The 22,256-nt window shown below is 43.3% G+C and overlaps 1 protein-coding gene across 1 annotated transcript; it reads left to right on the plus strand.

The window, feature by feature from the left end:
• The first annotated feature begins 350 nt into the window (after positions 1–350).
• On the plus strand, positions 351–21,495 carry LOC129329635 (somatomedin-B and thrombospondin type-1 domain-containing protein-like). The gene is made up of 5 exons (XM_054979142.1): positions 351–913; positions 3,612–3,806; positions 6,102–6,180; positions 8,210–8,386; positions 19,848–21,495. Exons 1-5 carry the CDS (start codon positions 691–693, stop codon positions 19,963–19,965), a joined length of 792 nt encoding a protein of 263 aa, XP_054835117.1. The 5' UTR covers positions 351–690; the 3' UTR covers positions 19,966–21,495.
• The last annotated feature ends 761 nt before the right edge of the window (positions 21,496–22,256 follow it).

Raw genomic sequence — 22,256 nt, forward strand, 5'->3', positions numbered from 1 at the left:
CCCCTTAGAGACCAACAAGATTTTCAGGGTGTAAGCTTTCGAGAGTCAAAACTCCCTTCGTCAGATATCAACTCGCATCTTCAGATCCCTTCTTGGTAGGTAAATGGCTGTTAATGCTTTATAGCAAGAGATCCACCCAACCAGGTGGTAGGACGAGAAATGAGTATGTGGAGTTGCCAAGGCCCACCTCAGAGACAATAAGCCCCGCGGGACTCAGCGGCACATTTCCCCTAAATAAACTCTCGTTTCCTGAATCGAAGCCAAGCCGCTCTCTAGCCGAAGCGCGCGCCCTGTCCCTTTAAATGCCGTCGGGGCGGCTTCGCAGAGCCGCAGAGCGGGTGAAGGTCAGCTTGGGCAGGGACAGGAGGAGCAGGCCGGGCCCGGCGCGCAGGTGAAGGGCGAGGGAGGGCCGCCCTTCCGCGTTCGGAAACATCCACGTGCGGGCCGGGCGGCTCCCAAACCGGTCCGGCGGGGCATTTCTGTCCCCGGTAGCCGCCTCCGCCTCTGAACGGCGCCGGCGGGTCTTTCTGCGGAGGGGCAGCTCCGCGCTTCGTCCCCGCGCCCAGGCTCAGAGCAGACCGGGCGCCGGGCGCGCCTTGGGTGCAGCCGCCGCCCCGCGTTCTCCTCCCGGCCTTTCCCTTGTGCTGGGCGCTGTGCGGCTGCGGCAGCCGACGCAGAGGCGCTCCGAAGATGCCGGCGCGCCCCAGCTGGGCGCTGGCGGTGGGCTTGTGGCTCCTGGCGGCGCCGGGCGCGGAGAGCGGCTGCGCCGAACTGGGCCAGTGCTGCGCCGGCAGGAGCCTGGCGTGCGTGAGCTCCGGCTGGAGACCCGACGGCTCCCACGGGCCTTGCTACTGCGACCAGGCCTGCCCCTACACCCTGGACTGCTGCCACGACTACCGCCAAGCCTGCCCAGGTGCGTCTCCTCCGAAGGGTGTGGGGGGGTGGCCGGCGGGGAGGTGCGGGAAACATTCGCGACCACCTCTAGCTGTCTTGCTCAGAAGTAAACTTGATACTTTTAAAGCGCATTCCTAAGCAGAGTTAATAATAATAATAATAACGACAACAACGTTCGATTTATATACCGCCCTTCAGGACAACTTAAAACCCACTCAGAGGGTTTACAAAGTGTTGTTATTATTATCCCCACGACAATCATCCTGCGAGGTGAGTGAGGCAGATAGAGCTCCGAGAAGTTGGGACTGACTCAAGGTCACCCAGCTATCCCAGTTGAAACCCTGTGATTGCACAGGTGTAAGCATTTTACTTACTTATTTATTGTAATTACTTCATTTATACCCCACCTTTCTCCCCAATGTGGATACAAGGAAGTTTACGTAATTCTCCTCTGGCTCATTTTATCCTCACAACAGCCCTGTGAGGTAGGTTAGACTGAGAGAGTGTGTGGCTGGCCCAAGGTCATCTAGCAAGCCTCTTTGTTAGAGTGGAGATTCAAACCTAGTTTTCTCTGATCCTAGCCCAGCACTTTAACCACTACCCTACACTGGTCTCTGATGAGATTTACTTCCAAGGGATTACACAGAGTTTTATCTCTGCTCCAGGTAAATTTTAACATGTTTACTTGGAAGCGTATTACTGAATGCAATGACAGCTAGTTCTTTAATAAGTGTTTAAGGAAATGCTCTCTAAGGAAAATGTAGAGGCTCATAGGAAACCCAACCCTTAAACTAAATGTTGTCTGTTTCCTAGGTGTTGCTGCTGTGCTTGTGTAAACGATGCATTTTGTACAGGCTAACTTCTCTTATCCCACTTATTCCCCATTTTGTGTGATGAACAGAAGCCAATTAGATAAAGAGAGCCCAGCTCTAGTGCTCTTTATCAGACGCAAACCTACAGAATTATATAAAACTTGACACCTATATAGCCTGGCCAAACTTTCAAAAATACCTCTTGTACATTATATCAGAAATTCCTGCAGCATCCCTGTATGGTTGGCCCGTATTACCATTCTTCTGTTGCACATTAGGGGTGGAGAAAGTGGTTTCTTTTCAGCCCTTTACTATTGAGCCAATGGCAGTAGCTAGATCTGCAGGCTATTAAACTGCCAAGGAAGGAACACCGCATGGGATATAGCTTGATCTCATCAAATTTCATAAACGAAGCAGGGTTGGTGCTTGGATGGGAGACCACCAATGAAGACTCTGCAGAGGAAGGTGTCAGGTGGGTAGCTGCGTTGGTCTGCAGGAGAACAGCAAAATGCTACTAGACTTGAAGAGGAAAGCGATGGCAAACCACTTCTGCTCACTTACCTTGATAGCCCCTTGTTGGAGTCGCCACAAGTTACTTGCAACTTGAGAGCACATATATGTGTGTTAAACTATCCTTGTAGCATTATGTAGGCCACATTAATTGTGAAAATAAACTTCTGTCACCCAGGTTTGATTTTGAAAATGTTACCCAGACGTGTGAGCTTCGCAGCCACGAGGTCTAGAAACTTGCTTTAAAGAACTGTTATCCTTTGCTTTTTGAGTTATTTGCCTGGTACAGGATTCTGCTGAGACAGGAAAAGAAAATTATTTCTGTTCTTTAATTGGCTTTGCTTGTCACATGCCCATAAACTCCTCCAGGAGGAAACAGGTGCTAAGTTATTACTACATAATTAATTAGCAGGAAAAGAAGCCACACGAGAGATTTTTAGACATCCTCTTCGGAGAAAGCCCAGCTATCCCTCTTCCCGAAGCACAAGCATTCATTAGCGCTTCCAAAACTTAAGTCTCTTATTAATTTTAAGCCCTGCTCGCTATTGATGAGATGTATCAAAGCCATGTTCTAAAGGAGTGCCCTCTTGTGGCATTTTGCAAGAGTTGTGGTGTATGAATGAAAGGCGATAAATTGTCTTTCAGAGTGGGAGATCAGACCTTTCATCTGCTACCACTCCATTAAGTATGCAACATTATCATTAAATCTCCCACCCAAGTAAAAAGGACACAAAGTCCAGACAAGACAACTTTTATCAATATTTTATCAATTTAAAAATTTATTTTGTCTTTATGTTGTTTATCATTTGCCTTTCTCATTAAGACTCAAGATGGATTACATGGTGTAATTCAATATGATCAATAGCTGAGGCATTAAATAAACAATACAATATAGACTGCAGAAATCTGAAAACAAGCAGAAATCCAGTACAGAGCTGAAACAATGTTGAAGCAAGCATAAGCAATTTGACACAATATATTAAACAATGTGGAAGCAACCCAGTAGGAACATATACTTACAGTAATAGACAGTGCACAGTCGTATAGTCTACAGTCCCTGCTCTTTGAACCATTTTATTACATCACAGCCCTGTTACCTGGGTAAGAAAGCCCTCCTGAATAATTTGTACAGTTTGTGGAAAGCCAGGAGAATGTCCCATCAGTATCTGGGCCATCAGGTAGGAGTAGGGGAAGTTCAGCTTGCATGGAGTAAGATTAAGGCCTTGTTGTGTCGAGAGCCAAAACTAAAAATCAGGTCTAGTGGATATTGGGATTCACAGTGTTCTATAGCTGGTTTGTCCCTAATTTTGCCATGAGAGTGGCCCCGTTGTCAGATCTCGTAAGAAAAGGAGTGCAGGAAGTCACGAACACCTTGCTTTTGTCCTCCTCTCACAGAGCTCTCCTGTGTGGTTTCTGAGTGGAGTCAGTGGAGCGGCTGTGCAGAGCCTTGCAAGGCGACCTATCGGGTTCGAAGGAGGCGCGTCATCCAGGAACCGAGAAACAGTGGCGGAGCGTGTCCCCCTCTGGAGGAGAAGGCCGGCTGTTTGGAATACTGGAACCAGCAGGGGAAAGAATGCAAGCAGTCCTTCAGTGAGTGCGGTGGGGCAGGTTGCCCTTTTCAGAGGCTGCACCAAGTGGGGGGAAAGCTTCGTGGATGTATTAGGGTTACATTCAGGGGCAGTCTTAGTGATTTCGGGGCCCTGGGAAACAGTCCAGGATAAGACCCCTGAAGCACTGCACCTCCCCCCGCCCTTCAGGGCCATCTCAAGACCGGGGGGGTGGGGGACAGCCTTTGAGCCAGCTGTTGAGGAGGTGGGAGCCTTCTCTTCATGTTCTTTCCCACTCCTTTGGGGTGGGCTGGGACCATGGGCAGGTGTGATCCTACCCAGTATGGGGACCAAGGCAGCTGCACCGCATGAACCGTGGTTACGATTGTTCTTACTTATACTGAGTAAAAACTGTACATTTTAAAAGCTCTTTTAAAAGATTTGCAAATGACCATAATGCTGTCATCCACACATGTTGTTCATCTTATTTTAAGTGAAAGGACTGGTACTTTTGTCCTGTATTTCTGCCTCATGCACGCACACGCGCACACCTTTTATCCTCCCCTTCCGCCATGGGCCTGATCTCGTCAGATTTCAGAAGCTAAGCAGGGTCGGCCTTGGTTAGTAATTGGATTGGAAGACCTCCAACAAAGACTAAGGTTGTCGAGGCAGGCAATGGAAAACCCCCTCTGTTAGTCTCTTGCAATGAAAACCCCACCAGGGGTCACCATAAGTCAACTGTGACTTGAGGGCTGGATTTCATTTCTGCCATGGAGGCCAGGGTAATCTGTCCTCACAACAACCCTGCAAGATAGCTTAGACAGTGAATCAGTAATCAGTGCAAAGTTATCCAGTGAGCTTTATTCTGGGATATGAACCTACCTGTCATAGTTCAAATGCTCTAAGTGCTGTGCCGCATTGGCTGGCTCATACAGACTCTCTGGTTTTGATTGTCTGTTAGAGTAACTTACTGTCTCTTATAGTGACTCAGTGTGTATAATTGTGTAAAAGTAGATATTCTCCCAGTAATTCATCACATGAAACGTGGTAAGGAAGGGTGTGTATGTGTGAGTTACACCCCATCCCACAAGGTTTCTTCCAAGGCCTGCTTGGCTGGCCTGGCATGTCTGACACTCTATGATCCGTCTTTCTCTGTCTCAACGAAACTGTTTGCTCATACTGCCTTTCAACCATGTGCTGCTGTATCCAAATTGGGGCCCTAGCAAGGCAGTAATTGCTCTTGAGAAGATGCTGGGAAGCATGAATTGTGGCTCTCTCACCCTCTCAACTGCTTGTACCCTTAGTGGTGCTTGAGTAAAGGCAGTCCCACAACTGAAATGGCACGGCATTTGTTTTGGTGCTCAGACTGGGGCTAACTGCAAGTGAAGAAGGCCCACGCACCATCTCCTTGCTCCTGGTTCTTCTCTATGATGAACAATGTACTACAATGAGTTGTTAGTCTCAACCAGGGCTTATTTCGAGGGGGGACGTGCAGGAACGCAGTTCCGGCAGTTCCCCAAAGAGGTCACATGTCCGGTGAACCCACCCACCTGACTCTCGGCCATTTGGGCCCATTTCGGCCTGAATTGGGGCTGAAATGGCCCAGCTTGGGCGTCTGATGGGTGGTGGATCACTCTCCTGCTCAGCAGTGGCCTGATCCTGACCATTTTGGGCCCCTTTTCAGCCATTTTCAGCCCCTTTTTGCCATTTTGGGCCCAATTTTGGCCCTGAATGGCCAGGATTGGGTCCAAAACAGCCAGGATAGGTGATGTCAGGGGGTGTGGCATATGCAAATCAGTTATGTTAATGAGACACTTCCAGTGATGTCAAGGGGCATGACATATGCTAATGAGTTCCTCCAGCTCTTTTTCTATGAAATGACCCCTGGTCTCAACTAAAAACATACATGATTTTCTTTCCCTTGATTAAAAAAAACCCCCTCTGTTGCTGAAACCAGAATATAATCTGTGGGCTGGAGCAGAGTTCAAAAGGTATATTTTTAAATGGTGATGTGTTCTCTGCCAGACCTGCTGAGAATTATTATTAAAATAGCTTCCTCCCTCTTCTTTGTTATGAGAATGAAAAGCAGGCGTGTTTTTGCTCGCAAAACAAAGATGCAATGTGGGGGTGGGGTGGGGAAGACATGCTGTCCAGTGGAATGAAAAATAATCACTGGGGATCTGAAATGGGGAAGAACGCTATTTCTGATTTCTTGCCAGAGGGAAAGTAATATGGCATTAGAGACCACAAGAACTACAATGTTTATTGTTTTGCAGACTTATCACTTGTCACTTATCACATCTATTATTTCTCTCCCCTTCCCCTTTGATGTGAGCAGTCCCAGCATTAATAACCACTGGAGGCTATGGGAAAGCAAGGAAGAAGCGTGCAGCATCTAATGACAATGAAAGAGCTGGGTAAGTATTGCAGTATACATCAATTCTGTTCACTTACATGACTTTGGGTCACATGCTGTTTCGCCTGGCACACGTGTGTATATTATGTGCCATCAAGTTGCTTCTGACTTACGGCAACCCTGAGACTAACAATGGCAAACCACCTCTGTTAGTCTCTTGGCATGAAAACCCCAGCAGAGGTCGCCATAAGTCAGCTATGACTTGAGGGCACTCTTCACAAATTAATAACCTCCAAAATGATCTATCATTGACAACCTTGCTGAGGTCTTGCAAACTGAAAGCCGTCTCTTCTTTTATTATTATTTTATTTTGTTTAAAATATTTATTTGCCACCTTTCTACTCAAAATAGGGTCTCCAAGGCGGCGAACAACAGATAATGAAAATGTTAAAATTACATTGAGAATACATATTTAAATACAGTAAAAACATTGACATATAAACAAACACACAGTCAGGGAGGAGGGCCAATAAGAGTTTACTGGAGGTATGCCAGACGAAACAAAGTCTTCACCTGTTGGTGGAAGACAATGATAGCAAATTTTCCTGGGAGGGAGATGTGTTGCCAAACATCTGACCACAGATGGCAGGAGCACCTGAAGCAAGGCCTCCAGTGATGACCAAAGCAAGACTTCCAGTGATGACCAAAGTCTTTTTTGAGTTAATCCATCTCATCTGTCTGGTACATTGTAAACAATACCAGTCTCGTTTTGTTGAGTTCAGCCTTCTGTAGATTTCCCTAATTCTGAACCCACAACAAACAGATTCCCCACGTACACCATTAAATGTTAAAGAGGCATTCTTGCATGTTTTGTTTATATTTGATCGGCTTTTATGGTTTGCTGCTTCCTGTGGAATAAAATAGGAGTCTAGGGGCATCTTAAAGGCTAACAAAAGTTTATTCCCACATAAGCTTGCACGAGTCACTTCATCAGATGCAATGGAATGCACAATCATTTTACTGACACCTTTGCAATTAGTTATGAAAAGATGGGCAGAAGAGGTGGAGATGTAAACAAGGAGAGATCTCTTGCCGATCCAGTTGTTAATCGTTCATGTGTGAAAGTTCACATAATTATGAGAGAAAAAGGCTGAAAGAAGAAATGATCCCCTGCACAGCAGAATTCTGTAGGCTTGGTGCTTGAGGAATAAGTTCACATAGGCTTGCTACTTAGAAAAGAAATAGAAGTTCTTTATTGTATGAGAACTCCATACTAGACAGGAGAGGCAGAGTAAAGGCTTCTACCTGTTTATCTAAGCTAGGATGGAGACAGTTTGTAATCATGTCCAGCCCTCATGGCTGTGAGGGGAGTGGGGAGAGAAGGGAAGTGACCGGAAGGAAGCCGTAAGAATAGCATTCTGGGTAACAACGTGAAAACTGCAAGAATGAGCAAAGGAAAGGTCAGGAATCAGCCTATCTAACCCTGACTCTCTGCAGTGAGACTCCATGTATGTAGTCATCATGTTACATTGCACAATCCAGTCCTTCCAACAAAGGCTTTCTCCAAAGGAAGAGAGTCTTTGGATGAACCTTATTGTGTTGCCATTGTGTTTTATGTACCATTTAATATTATCGGATTGGGTGGGGAATAAGCCTTCTAAAATGGGATACCTCAGATTCAAAGATCCCTCCCCTCACATATTCAGTCTCCTAATTTGTACAGGTGAATTTCTGTTTCTGGACTTGACTACTTCAGGGTAGGTATGAGGGAGAGGGTCACATGGTTGTGTTTTCATGGCAACATTTCCACGGTGAAAACAACAGCAATTCAAATCTTTGTACATACATACAAAATTAGTATACTGGAGAGAAATCTAGGCTGGAATGTTCCTCTGTGATCTCTAACTTTCTGTATGCAAAGTGTTTAAGTATGGAGTGGAATCCAGGTTTTTCATCCCACTCATTTGCAGGCTGAAGTGGTAGGTCCAGAAACAGTTTTGCCACTTGGGTCTGGCCAAACCTATGGACTAAAGAAATTAAATTTACTGAATGTCTGAGTGAACGATTGGTTCTCCTTCTCTTTGTGGCAGGTATTGCGTTGAATTTCAGCTCCTGGCCATCACAGAAGGTTGTCTGCAAGGGAACAGTTCATACACTCACTGGATGAAATACCTCAGTGAAGGACACACTGTCTGTGTGGAGTGCCAGCATCCAGCTTTGGATTCTCGCAGTTTGCATTGCTCTGGGGATGGCAGTGGAGCGAAAAAGTACGGTTTTAGGATTATTTCTTGTTCAGAATGAAACTTGTGTCAGAGAATTTTATGGGTCACTAAAATTCTATGTTTACCTGTGGAATAGAGGGGATGAATTGTGAAATTGGATGGCCCCTCTAGTACATGAAAAAGGGGGTTGTGTATCATATGCTGGCTCCAGGTACTCCCAGACCCCACTTTTACAGAGTTTGTAGGAAGGAATGCCCTAGACACCCTTCGTAAATCTGAGTGGAAAACAGCATGGTTGCCTCTTGGTGGAGGGGGTAAAGGATGCATCTTAGGCTCGCTCAGACACAGCTGTGTCTTATTTCACTAGTCATTCATGTGGCTCAGTCAGTGTTTCCCATACCTGTAGAAGAGGAGAACTATGGCTGCCTCTTGGCAAAGGCCACCATGATGCAGAAGTCTTTCTCATCTTTGTTCATGGTCCTCTTGTGTTTGGCCCGATTCTGGTCATTCTGTCAGTAGCTGTTTCTGTTCCGTGTGTTTGTCTCTGAGGGCCAAGCTACAAGTGACAAATGACACAGGTTGGACACTTGTCAGCTTCCCTCAAGTTTTGATAGGAAATGTAGGCAGCTTGGACAAGTGACAGTTGAAAAGTCCATTGAACAGCAGTTGGAGAGCCAAGCTGCAAGACTAGGATGTCTACATTTCCCATCAAAACTTGAGGGAAGCTGACAAGTGTCCAACCTGTGTCATTTGTCACTTGTAGCTTGACCCTGAATCTGCTGTGCGTCTTTACATTCCCCAGCCCTCTTGGATCGCAGAGTTGCTTTCTTTGGGGTGGTGATCTGCTACCACATAGGCCAGTGATCACCAAACTTGTTGATTCTGTGTGCTCTTGAAGAATTTTGAGAACTTTGAGTGAGCAGCAACACAAAATGGCTGCCTTGAGTGTTGGGGATAATTGTAAAATATTGGGAGGTTCCAAGCTATGTGTCCTCCTACAATAGAGACTGCTGTTTTGGGTACAGGGGGGAATTACTGGGTGTCAGGTTGAGGAAATACTTCACTGATCTCTGCCAAGGTTGACAGCTGATGGGCCATTGTGACAGATGGTCACCTGCATGCCTGATATTCCCCCCACACCCCAAAATCTGGGATGTTCACATACTTTACTCATCTCTGTATAATGCAGTTTTTGTGCTTCCCTTCAAAGTCAAAACAAGACAAGCCAGTTCCTTCTTAAAATATAGGGATCTTTTTATAACAGTAGTTTTATGAGAGCTGTTGTAGCGTAGTGATTAAGTGGTTGGGTTGTTAATCAGCAATCTGCTGGTTTGTATCCTACTACTGCCATGTGCTAAACAGAGATATGCTTAAAAGTCCTCATTTGAAATCACCTTCTGCCATAGTCCGGTACATGTGTCTTAGAGCCAAGCTACAAGTGACGCTTTACACAGGTTGGACATTTGTCAGCTTACCTCAAGTTTTGATGGGAAATGTAAGGCATCCTGGTTTTACAGCTTGGCTCTCCATTACAGCTGCAAGACCAGGATGCCTACATTTCCCATCAAAACTTGAGGGAAGCTGACAAGTGTCCAACCTGTGTCAGGAGTCACTTGTAGCTTGGCTCTCAGATGGTAATTCACTAGTAATGTGCACTACACATTACTAAGTGACTGCACCTACCGTTGATTCTTCTTGGACCAAATAAGAAGGTACACAATTTGAAATACCACATATTGAAACATGTATTCCAACTTGGTCCTATGTTGATTATATTTATTTATTTATTTATTTATTATTGTATTGTCTGGAGTTACTGTGTAATAATTATACTTGACCACTGAAGAAGGCCATATGGCCGAAATGCTTTTGGTCAGGGTCACATAAGGTTCTGGTTTGGGGTTTTTTTGGTAAGATTTTAATCTGTATTGAAGGTATATTTGGGCCTGTAATAGTTTTTATATTATTCTTTAATAAATACAAGTATTTTGTTGTATATTGGTATATATTTATATCCTGCATTTAGTCATTTTACTATTTGGCCCTGTGATTTGGATTTCTTTAATTTTCTTGATTTTTAATACCACGGATTGGACCTGGGACTTCCTCTGTGCAATGTATTCTACCACTGAGCCCTAAACTATCCTCAAAACCATGCCTATTCCTGTTTCTAGATATGTATAAAGCTGTCTTATACAAACGCTGTTGGTCCATATAGCTCAGGTTTTTTTGTACTTTAACTGGAAGTGGTTCTCGAGGCAGAGAAGGTCTCTCCAATATCTCCTAAGATCCTACTTGTGGGTGCCAGGAATTGAACCTGGAACCTTCTGTGTGGAAAGCAGGTGCTCTGTTGTTGAGCCACATCCTCTGATAAAGTGTCAGGAGTAGACTGTGATGACTGATTCACCAAATGTAAGTCATCACTTAGTGTTACAAACATTGAAAATAGGTGTGTGCGTACCATCCCCGTACGTGGGAAATGTGTTGCCTCAACTAGGCCAGTTCTTAGCCTATAATGACTTGCAGCCAATTCTGCCTTGACTATTATTGTGCCAATACTTCTAGGGCACCTTCTTCCAGGACTCCTGAAATGCATAAATAGTTTTGTTTCAAGCACTAAAGATAAACGAGAATGATTAGGGACCATAAATACATTCTACATTGCAAAACTGCTATTTTGGCTAGTAATACCATTTTAGGCAGGGTTCTGTCTGTGGCTTTTTAACAAGGCTGTTAAGTATTTCCCTTCTTAGGTATAAAGGCTGCAAAGTTGTTGGGTGTTGTTGTTTTTTAAAGAGAGCAATAACCACAAATATAATTGTCAGAAGAGGCCATAAAATTCAGGGAAAATGTAAATGGAAGTTTAAAACCTGACATAATGTGTTTTCTTTTTGGAAAACAATGGAGTCAAATAAAAACATAAGATGAGGCAAGATCAAAAACTATTGAGAGTTACATGTTTCCAACAGAGAGAGGGATGAATCCTGTGGTTATGTTCCAACTAGCTTGATACCCGTGCTTTGCTACGGTATTTAACTACATTAAATCCAGTTAGAATACTTATGGGGATATAACAGTTTCCTTTTTACCTCAGAACACAGAGTGCATTTTACCTCAGGACACATTCAATGACTCCCAATAGCTACTGCATACTGTTTATAATGTGGAGGGTGAGGACCAATCAGGCCACATATGCAAATGACCTCTGTGTTCCAACTGTGTCTTGTAAATGTAACATTTATTGAAGAGATTTTTAAAAGGAAAAGATTTTAGTGCAATAAATGAAGTGAAAAATATGAACAACCTTTTTTTATATACTGAAGGACCTCTTTGTAGACCTCCTTGGTAATTTTCCCCTCAGGATCACCAGGCTGCTGGGTGAGCTCACTCTGGAGCAGGCTACATAGAACTGCCCATGTGGGAAGCAGTCCTCCCTCAAGTCAATTCCTGCCACCTTCAGTATCTGCCCCTAGGACTTGTGGATCATCATAGCAAAGCAGACCTTGAGGGGGAACTGCAGTCTTTTGAACTTGAAGAGGTTATCTGATGGCATGAATGGTATGCGTGGTATGAACACTGCCCCCCCCCCCCGAGCACTGCTGATGAACAATGTGGCCTCAATGATGTTTCTGTGGAGAGCTTTCACTCGTAGTCTGGTGCCATTGCAGAGTTTGGGTGAGCTGCGGTTCTGGACTAGCATCACTGGAGCCCCCACTTTGAGGAGAAGCTTGTGGGCTTGGAAGCCAGGAGGGTTGAGCATGTTGAGGAACGCGACAGGGTAGTGGAGTGCATCATCCATTTGCACCACTGAGTTCACAGATCTGTACTCCATTTCTGCCCCTTCAAGGGAGTTAAGTTGTGTTTCATTAATGATGGCAGCCTTGTTGTTCTTGAGGATCAGAATGGTATGCTCGCACAGCCTGTCCATGGATTACTCCCTCATAGTGGCGATATCAGGGTATATCATGGCTGTTAGGTCTGCTAGGGTCGTCACTGCTATACCCAGGCCTGCAGGGACGGTCACCTTTCCCTTGGACTTGGGACTTGCTGGTACTTGGCCACTGCTGCTCAGTGCACCAGAGGAGTACGCTGTGCATATTTCTTTGTCGCATCTCTAAGTTGCTTCCTCCTTTTAGCATTGGTATATCTTGCACAATGTCTGCCAGGAGGCTTCTTGGGGGCAGTAAGAGATGATGGCTGCAAGAGATGTGAGGTGGAGTTGGACTGAGGGAGGGATGGTGTGGTGGGCCCTTCAGCAGGTTCATGTGAGAGGTTTGCATTGCAATGGCCCCTAGAAAGGTTGTGCACCATCTCCCCATGAACATTTAAAAACTCAGTTGCCATACTGACTTTTATATAAAATCCCTTTTCAGGAGTCTTGTACTGTCTTTCTTCAACTGTCTGCTGTTTCCTTTCCTAATTTTTACCTCAGAACACACAGCTGACCCATCAGCCTGCCAGCCACACAGGAAAGCCAGGCCCCACAGGGAGATTGACAACCCTAGACTAGGAGGTGTATTTTTACCTCAGGACACATTCAGTGACTCCCAGTAGCAAGTATATACTCTTTAGAATGTTGGAGAGATGACCAATCAAGGCTGCCTATGCAAATGACCTCAGGGAAAAGTGGCAGTTGGGGGGGGGGAGGACCCTGCCAGCCACACAGGGAAGCTGTATCCCTTTGGGAAAACACATTTTGCCCCCTTAGGGGGCGAATTTCTTAAAATCCCTTCTTAGTGAGCCCCTACATCACAAAAGGAATGTCCTGCCCAAATTTCATGCTTCTAGGTCCAGGCGGTAGGGCTGGGTGTCAGTCAGGACACTTGTCTTTATATATATATATAGTGCTTTCTCCCAGCAGCAGGAACCTTCCCACAGTGTATAAGTTTCCTCTACTAGCTGTGCAATATGTTGAAATATCAGTTCCCCAAAGATTCCTTGGGTGCTGTAGTTTCAGGTTGCCAAGAGTTCTGTGTTAGAAAGTTCAAGGCCCTGTCATAAAACCCCTCTTCGTTTTCTCTTGTTGAGAAGGATTGATGGTTGAAACCAGTTTGAAGCAGTAATATAAATATGTCCAAAGCAGATAATAGTCAGGTGTGTGTTTGTGAATGAATCATTTGGAGCCCAAATCGGTCCACTGTGGAGCATGGGAGTGCACCGCGCCACCCAAGAACATCCCCCAGGAGGCGCATTCCCCCGTCTTTCTCTCAGTAACACAATTTTCCTAAAAATAGATGTCCATTTTGTTTGCTTACTGTAGTTTTGGTAAAATACACTACTACCATACTTGAAAGTCTTCAGAGTGGCTGTCTGGATTAGATAATTTTCTTCAACAAAGGGTGTGTGTGTGTGTATTTATTAAATCTTCAAGTTGCCTTTGCTGCTTAGGTACATTAATTATTTTTTAGGAATAATCATCATAATGGAATTTAAAGCAAAGGCTTTCAAAACTGCAGCAAATCTAGTCCACTAATAAAATTTAACCAAAACCAAAGCTAAAGAGAAAACAGAGTTCTTTAGCTGATGTTGCTATCATGCATGGAGGAAACCATCTTGAAGTTCCTTGGAAGAGCATTGCAAGGGATGCATGCACCAACCAAAAAGGCCCCACTCTCTCTCTCTCTCTTTGATGTCACTTAAGTAAAGGACAAGTTGAAAAACAGGGCTAGCTTTCATAACGCCAAGGCAAGGGGAGTCTCAAGACGTTTGCTATGTAAGTAGCATATATTTCCAAGAGTTGGGAACGGGTATGTGGTCCAGTCTCTTGCTCAAGGTTATACTCTGTCCTGAGAAATAAACTGAACAGTGAAGTAACGGATGAGGAAATAAGTAAGGCAATACAATCTGCAAATCTAGGAAAGGCGCCAGGGCCAGACGGACTTACAGCTAAATTTTATAAGACTATGGCCAATGAGCTGGCACCATTCCTAAAGGAGGTGATCAATGGAGTTTTAAGGGATCAAAGGATTCCAGACACTTGGTCTGAAGCGAACATATCATTGATCCCAAAAGAGGGCCAAGACTTGACTAGTGTGAAAAATTACAGACCTATATCGTTACTCAACAATGACTATAAAATCTTTGCGAAGATACTGGCGGAGAGACTGAAGGGGTGGCTTTCGGAAGTTATAGAGGAGGAGCAAGCAGGCTTTCTGCCAGACAGACAAATAAGAGACAATTTAAGGACAGTGATTGATGCTATTGAATATTATGATAAGCGTTGTGATAAAGAGGTTGGTTTCTTCTTTGTTGACGCTGAAAAGGCATTTGACAACTTAAACTGGGACTTTATGTTTGCCACTATGGAAAAGCTACAATTAGGAGAAAGATTCATCAGAGCAATTAAGGAAATTTATAGAGACCAGACTGCAGCAATTGTGGTAAATGATGAATTGACCAAGAAATTGACTATAAGCAAAGGAACAAGACAAGGTTGCCCGTTGTCTCCACTGTTGTTCATTTTAGTATTGGAGATTCTGATGATACAAATACGACAAGACAAGGAAATTCGAGGAATAAAAATAAAGGACTATTCATACAAGGTCAGAGCATTTGCGGATGACATAATGTTAATTGTAGAGGACCCACTGGAGAACATGCCAAAAGTGATAGATAAGATCAAGGAGTTTGGAGATTTGGCAGGTTTCTTCATTAACAAAAAGAAGTCAAAGATACTATGCAAAAATATGACTAAGCAGAAACAATAATTGTTAATGGAAACAACGGATTGTGAAGTAACAAGTAAGGTGAAATATTTGGGAATTGAACTGACTGCAAAGAATATAGATTTGTTCAAGAATAATTATGAAAAATTGTGGATTCAGATTGAGAGAGACTTGATTAAATGGAATAGGCTCAACCTGTCATGGTTGGGTAGGATTGCAGCGGTTAAGATGAATGTGTTACCAAGAGTGATGTTTTTGCTACAGACAATACCAATCATCAGAGACTCTAAACAATTTGAAAAATGGCAGAGGAAAATATCAGATTTTGTATGGGCAGGCAAGAAGCCTCGAGTGAAAATGAAAGTTTTACAAGATGCAAAAGAAAGAGGCGGAATGCAACTGCCCAATCTGAGACTTTATCACGATGCAATCTGCCTAGTTTGGCTGAAAGAGTGGATGACATTAAAGAACAAGAAACTATTAGCCCTAGAGGGATATAAAAAAATATTTGGATGGCATGCATACCTATGGCATGACAAAGTAAAGGTCAACTCGATGTTCCTGCACCATTTTGTACGGAGAAGTCTATATACAATCTGGAAGAAGTACAGAATTTACCTACAAGAAGGAACTCCTTGGTGGGTGGTTCCATATGAGGTGATAGACCCGAGAGCTGTTGACAACGAACGACAATGTTTGACATACAAAGAAATAACTAAAATAGAAGCATCTAAACTTAGAATAAAGACGCAAGAGGAACTATCACCGAACTACGATTGGTTCCAGTATAGACAGATCAGAGATTTGTATAACTCGGACTCTGTAAAGGGAGGTATACGAATAGAGAATTCGGAACTAGAGCAGACCCTTTTTAAAGAGGACAAGAAAAGAATATCCAAGGTATACCAAGTACTGTTGAAATGGTATACTGAGGATGAGACAGTTAAAACACAAATGGTGAAATGGGCTATATATTTTAATAAAGAGATAACAATGGAGGCATGGGAATACTTGTGGAAGACTACAATGAAGACAACGACATGTACAAATATTAAAGAGAATATTTACAAAATGATCTATCGTTGGTACATGACACCAAAGAAGATTGCGCTAGGGAACTTGAACACTTCTAATAAATGCTGGAAATGTAGGAAGCATGAGGGCTCCCTCTATCACATGTGGTGGTCGTGTGATGTAGCCAGGCAGTACTGGGGGGAAATAATAAGAGAAATGAGTGAAATTTTACAATTTCAAATAAATAAGAACCCAGAACTCCTGCTACTAAACTTGGGAATGGAGGGAATTCCAGCCCATCATAGGACGTTGATATTTTATATGACAGCAGCAGCTAGACTTTTGTATGCGCAAAAATGGAAAGTACAAGAAGTGCCAACTATTGAAGATTGGATTTACAAATTGCTGTACATGGCAGAAATGGACAAGATGACAAGAAAACTGAGAAATCTGGACTCAGGGCAGTTTAACACAGATTGGGAGAAGCTGAAACAATATCTGGAGAAGAAATGGGAGGTGGGAGGAAAACTGTGGCAGTTTGAGAACTACTGAAGTATAATAAAATGTAGAGGGGGGTGACTTTACCAGGGGGGGAAGAGATAAATGTGAATTTATAAGCAGTTAGATTAACAGATTGATATATATATAGATATATATAGGTTAATAGATAGAATATTGATAGAAAATAATTAATGATAAATATAAATATATATTTAAATATAAGTATTGAGTAACCAACAATATTTTCTTTCTTTGATAAGATTTGTATAATGCACCAAACTGAATGTACAGAAGAGTCAAATTGATTGACTATGTGATGAGTTATATAGAATTACCATAAAAAGATACAATGAGTAATATATAGAGAATAAGTCAAATTGTTTGATTTAAATGTAAGATTTTTATGGTTTATGATATATAGGTTTATGATATATAGAAATATTTAAAACTGGAAATGGGATAAATTGTTTATCCAAGATGGAAACAAAGACTTACAGTTTGGGTATATAACAAGAAAAGTAGTTAAGGATGTACTGCTTAGTATAATGGAGAATGTATATTTGTTTTAGATAGAGGAATTTAATAGAAGTAAGGGAAAAGGGACAAAGGGTGGGAAAGCTGTTGGAAGTCAACAAAAGGGGGGGAAAGGGAGGGGGTTAGAAGTGAAAAATTTGGGGAAAATTGAATGTAATGTTAAAAATAACGGATTCTAACCCAATAAAAAAAATTTTTCAAAAAAAAAAAGGTTATACTCTGTCCTGTCCCCTCGACACACCTACTCAGCTGCAATTATGTCCTTTCTCCTCAAAGGGCCATGTGCCTAGCAAGAAGGTGCTTCTGCTTTCTTGGCCAGCTCGCCAGGTCCAAATGAAAACGGATCTGTGAGAAAAAGGAAAATCCTTCTGAGCCTTAACCTATGTTGAACTTCAGTAATTGAAGAGCAGCACCCTAACCCTCTAATGTGTCCAGCAGGCCTTCCATAAAATATGCAAGTTGCTTTAATCAAGATGGAGTTTCTCCAAATCTCTTAAACCTACTGATGACTTGGAGTAATCCCCATTTTCAGAATCGCCTTGTTCTTTTTAATTTGTTTCTTACCGCTTTGAGGCCTTTATTTTCTGCTGGAGTTTCCCATTGCTGGATTCTCGCTCTTATCTTTTTTTCTTCTTTAAAAAACGAGTCAGGCTCAGAATGATGGCTCTTAAACCAATTCTGCTGGGAATAGGTTTGAAGCTGGCTTAATGGATTGCTCCGATTTCAGCCCCGCGTGTGTACAGTTCAAAGAGTTATGTTGAATCAGCTTAGCCATGTTTGGAATGTCTCCCAAGGTCATGTTCTGTGTGATTGGGCTTCTTCAGCAATATTCTTTTCCACCTTCTTTTTTTTTCCTTCCAGAAATAAGTGTTGAGGCATTGACCCAATCAACTCTGGGAAATAGCAGCATAAGGATGTGTCAATCTTGATTTCTTTTTTTTTTTTAGGAGGGAGAGCAGCTGGGAAGGTCTCTAGGCTGAGGAAAAGAAGCATTTGCCTGGGAGATTAGACATTCTTCAGCAAGGGTACAATGAAGGGGCAGGATGGATGTGAGGCATCTTTCTCCTGATTTGGAAGGGAAGGGGTTAGACCCACAAAGCAAACATAGTTTGCTTACAACAAGAGCAAGACTACTGAGGAAACCTACCCAATCAGGAGACTTTTAGAGGATCAGGGAGTATCACCTTGACCCACTCTGGCCTCTTAGTGCAGGGAAGGGTCCATGGCTGGTCTCTCTGTAAGATGGTAAATATTTCTTAAGTGGAAAGCCCACTTCTGTGTAGGAAAGCCATATGTAGATTATACCCATAGTATAGGCATTTTTATCAGTGCATGTACACATCTTGTGGAATGGTGATGGGCTGTGGCTCCCTTTGTGCATATACAGTATGTATGTGTGAAATAGTGAAAAGAGATGTTTTACCTGGTGCTCTGAATGCAGCTTCCATGCACACAGGCATGCTTTGCTTATAAAAAAATCACTATATCTGAAGTGACTCGAAAAAGCTAAGTATATTGATAACTCAGCTGGCTGTTCAGGATGCCTTGGATAGATAAGATCTTGTTTTAGGACTAAAGGACTAAGATTGATTTATCTGTTCAATCCTTACCACGATGATTCGGTCTCTGATGTGTACTTCAGATTTTCATAATCTAAAATAACTTTAGAAAGCCAGACACAGTGAATGGACAACATCCAACTGCCAGGCAAACCCTTAAGGAAATGTCAGACTGTTTGGATGCCATGTTTTGTACCTGCTAAAAGATGTCTGTACTTGCCTGGTAAACAGTGGAGGAATGATATATGCACAGCAATGGCTACAGACTTTAGTTTTGCTCTGTAAGCTTGAATTTTGACACTTGTAGAAATTCTAAATATTCCACAAAACATTTGTTTTGGTCCAGCAATTGCTTTCCAGAATTCCTCATGTTGGCCTACTTGGGCCTAAATCTGTGTTAAGCCTGTTGTATCTCTGTGGTACCCAGTCAGGTGAAAAAGTAGATTCTGAGAGTTACATTTAAGTGATCTGCTGTTGGCTGTCTCTCTGGGGTTAAGCATTTCTTCAGAAGAGTATCTTTTAAAAGCCAAATAAAGAGGCAGCCTATAAAATGATGTTGAGATTTTTAAGAGCATTTTAAAAATAGTACTAGGAGACTGATGATGAAGTAACAATAACTGGGTTGGATTCAGTGGAAGGGTTTCCATCAGCAGAACGGGACTTTCTTGTCGCTCCTATCTCACAGCCCTTGGGCTGAAATGTTGCTCCTTGGACCTCCAGGAATAGCACGAAGGGCGAATATGCAGTGGAAGGAGGGATTCAACATCCCCCCCCCCACTTATGTTAATGGAAATCTATCATTGGATCCAACCCACTGCCAAGACCATATAGTTGGAATCTGAATCTCTGTGTTCAAGGATTAACTGCACCTTAAAGGTTTGTTTTGTGTGTTTACTTCATTTTTACCCCGCCTTTCACCTCAGTGGGGACCCAAAGCAGTTTACAACATCATTGTTGTCGTCATGATTTTACCCTCACCACAGCATCCCAGGTAGGTTGGGCTGAGAGAGAATGACTGGCCCAACGTCACCCATTGAGTGGGGATTCGAAACCACTTCTCCAAGATCCTAATCTGACCCACAAATAATTGGGATCCGTTAAACTCTCTTAAACTCTGACCATCTAAAGTTAACTTGCTCTGTGTGTGACAAATTTGTTGATCCAGCGGTGAGAAGGTAGCCCTTGAAGAAAGAAGGGTGATGTGTTCCTTCATGACTTTGCTTTTCGTTACAGAAACCAGCGACTACACTGGCAGGCCGTGGGGAACCCCAGATGCAGAGGAACCTGGGCACGAGTTCGCCAGCTGGACACCTGCTCATGCCCTTCCGTTCACAGCTTCTTGTTCATCTGACTTTCCCCTAGTTGTGTCTTGGCCTTCTGTTTCTGTTTCCTTGGCAGTTCTCTTTGATAGAGGTTCAACCATTAATAGCTGCAGCGGGTCTGCTGACTGATACATTATACAACCAGAGTACTGCCACTTTTAAGGAGCTTTTTGCCATAGGCATAAGGATATTTCCAGATGTCTGGTATCACAGTTTCCTTGGGTCTTTATCTCAAAGAGCCTTAAGTAGCAGATTCTTAAAAGACCCTGTTTAAAAGATTCTGGACAGTGATGTTGGAAGCCTGTTGACGGATCGCATTCTAGACAGGTGACCAATCTTGTGTGCATTCAGCATAAGCAGAGAGGATGTGTCAGTTGTGGTATTAATAGGCACGCAGAACTCTGCTTTTTGAGAAGCACATGGTTCATTTTTTTTTAAAATGTAAGTTTCTAGTCCTTATAATTGCAACAATGGGCTTGGCAGTTCGGAAGGTAATGTCTGCTGAAATCCTAGAAGCTAGAGAGGTGTCTGAACAAAGATTTCCAGGGGACCAGGGCTTCAGTCCTTGGCTAGTTCCAGTGCAGGCTTTGAGTTTTCATGGGCCCTTTCCCATTCATTGCCCATCACTCTCTCCTTTCTGCCCCAATATCTCGGCTGCATCAGTGGCTTCTGTTGTACAGTTTTTATTTTTTGCCCTGCCACTACCAATAGGAAGGGGTGTTCTGGTGGAACTAAAAGCGTCACAGGATTCGTGCTGAGCTGCTCTCCAAAATCCCACCTGCCCATTTCCTGGTGTGACAGGTACCTAGCAGCAGTGGAATGGTTTCTATCCTGCTGCCCTCCCTTTGGAAAAAGACTGATACAGTATCTCCAGTTAGTAGTGTGCCCTCCGCTGGTTGGTGAGTTGTCTTTTGCAAGCATCTGAACATGCTGATCACCACTTCTGGGTATAGATAGCTCCTTTTCTTCCATATGAAAAGCAGGAGTAGAATAAATAATACAAAGTAATCCATTGTACATTTTGCATAATGATCAAGGTCACACATTTCCAGCTATGGACTTAGATCCAGCAGAGCATTCCCACGGGCAGAGGGATTTCTGCGTGTAATCTGTGACTTCCTCGCCTCACCCCTCCAGCTGCAGCACAAACTGTTCCATGAAATGCTATTCTTTGGGAGTCCCCAGGAGTAGCACTTTGGGGGGCATTTGGGGATGCAGTGAAGGGGGAGGAAGTCATGGTCCACATGTGGATGTCATGCTGTCTGCAGAGATGACCCAGCGGGTGTTGTGTGTATGCGTGCAGTGTTCTGATTTTTTTAAAACGGGGAACACACAGCCTTGTAAGTACTCACCTGAACTTTTGGTTCAACACTCTTCTGTATGAATCTTGAACACAGAATGTCTTTTTCTCTTCCAAAGCCCCTCCCACCCCAGGAACTCATTCTTCAATCCTGTGTGCTAAGCTGCTGACTAAGAAAATATCTGCCTTTCTTGTTGTATGCCTGTGCAGCCTTTCTGGTTATTTGGTGAGAAGGAAGTAAGAGAGATCCTGCTCCTTGGCTTACTTGTGATGTACCTTTATGCTACTACAGTCTGATTCTATGCATGCTTACTTGGAAGCAAGTTGCTCTTAACTCATTTCCATGTAAATGTGCATAGAATGCACGCCTGAAATAGAAATTTTCTCATGTGGTTGTGAGATGCTCATTTTTTTCTTCCCAACTTTGAAGCCTATAAACCCTCGAAAGCATTTTATACCTGTGACACTGGGGATTTGGGGAAAAAAATATCAAAGATGAATGGTTTAAAAAGACCATCTGTCTATTCTTGTGTATTTTTACTAGTGAGGGAAACTCCTTCATTTACAGGATTCAACCTAGCTGTTCTGGTAACCTCCTCCGTATAAAAAGGTCATGTGTGCATCTTATACACATGGGACTACAGTGGATGACCATTAGCAACTGGAATGGGTTGCATCCATAAAGCAAGACGTCTCTGCCTCCTTGGATTGCACTGGATAATGTTTTAAAAGAAAATTTTCGGATGTCTTTGTGCGTGATAGGACAGTGACTCAGCCTCTTGGGTTCCTTGATTGCACACGTGAATGCTGTTTACATGCACTGATACAGAATGGAGGAGTTTTAAAATCAAATTAACATCTATCCAATGGAAAATAAAAATATTTTTGTGAATAATATATAGGGATATTTTAGGAAGATGCCAATGCCACGCTCAGCATTACCCTATTTTACTTGCAAAGGGAGAAGAAAGATTTGTCAACAGTAATTGATGGAAAAGGGGGGCTTTGAACAGGGAAGGG

Source organism: Eublepharis macularius, chromosome 5 (assembly GCF_028583425.1).
Source record: "Eublepharis macularius isolate TG4126 chromosome 5, MPM_Emac_v1.0, whole genome shotgun sequence".
Classification (NCBI taxonomy): Eukaryota; Metazoa; Chordata; class Lepidosauria; order Squamata; family Eublepharidae; genus Eublepharis; species Eublepharis macularius.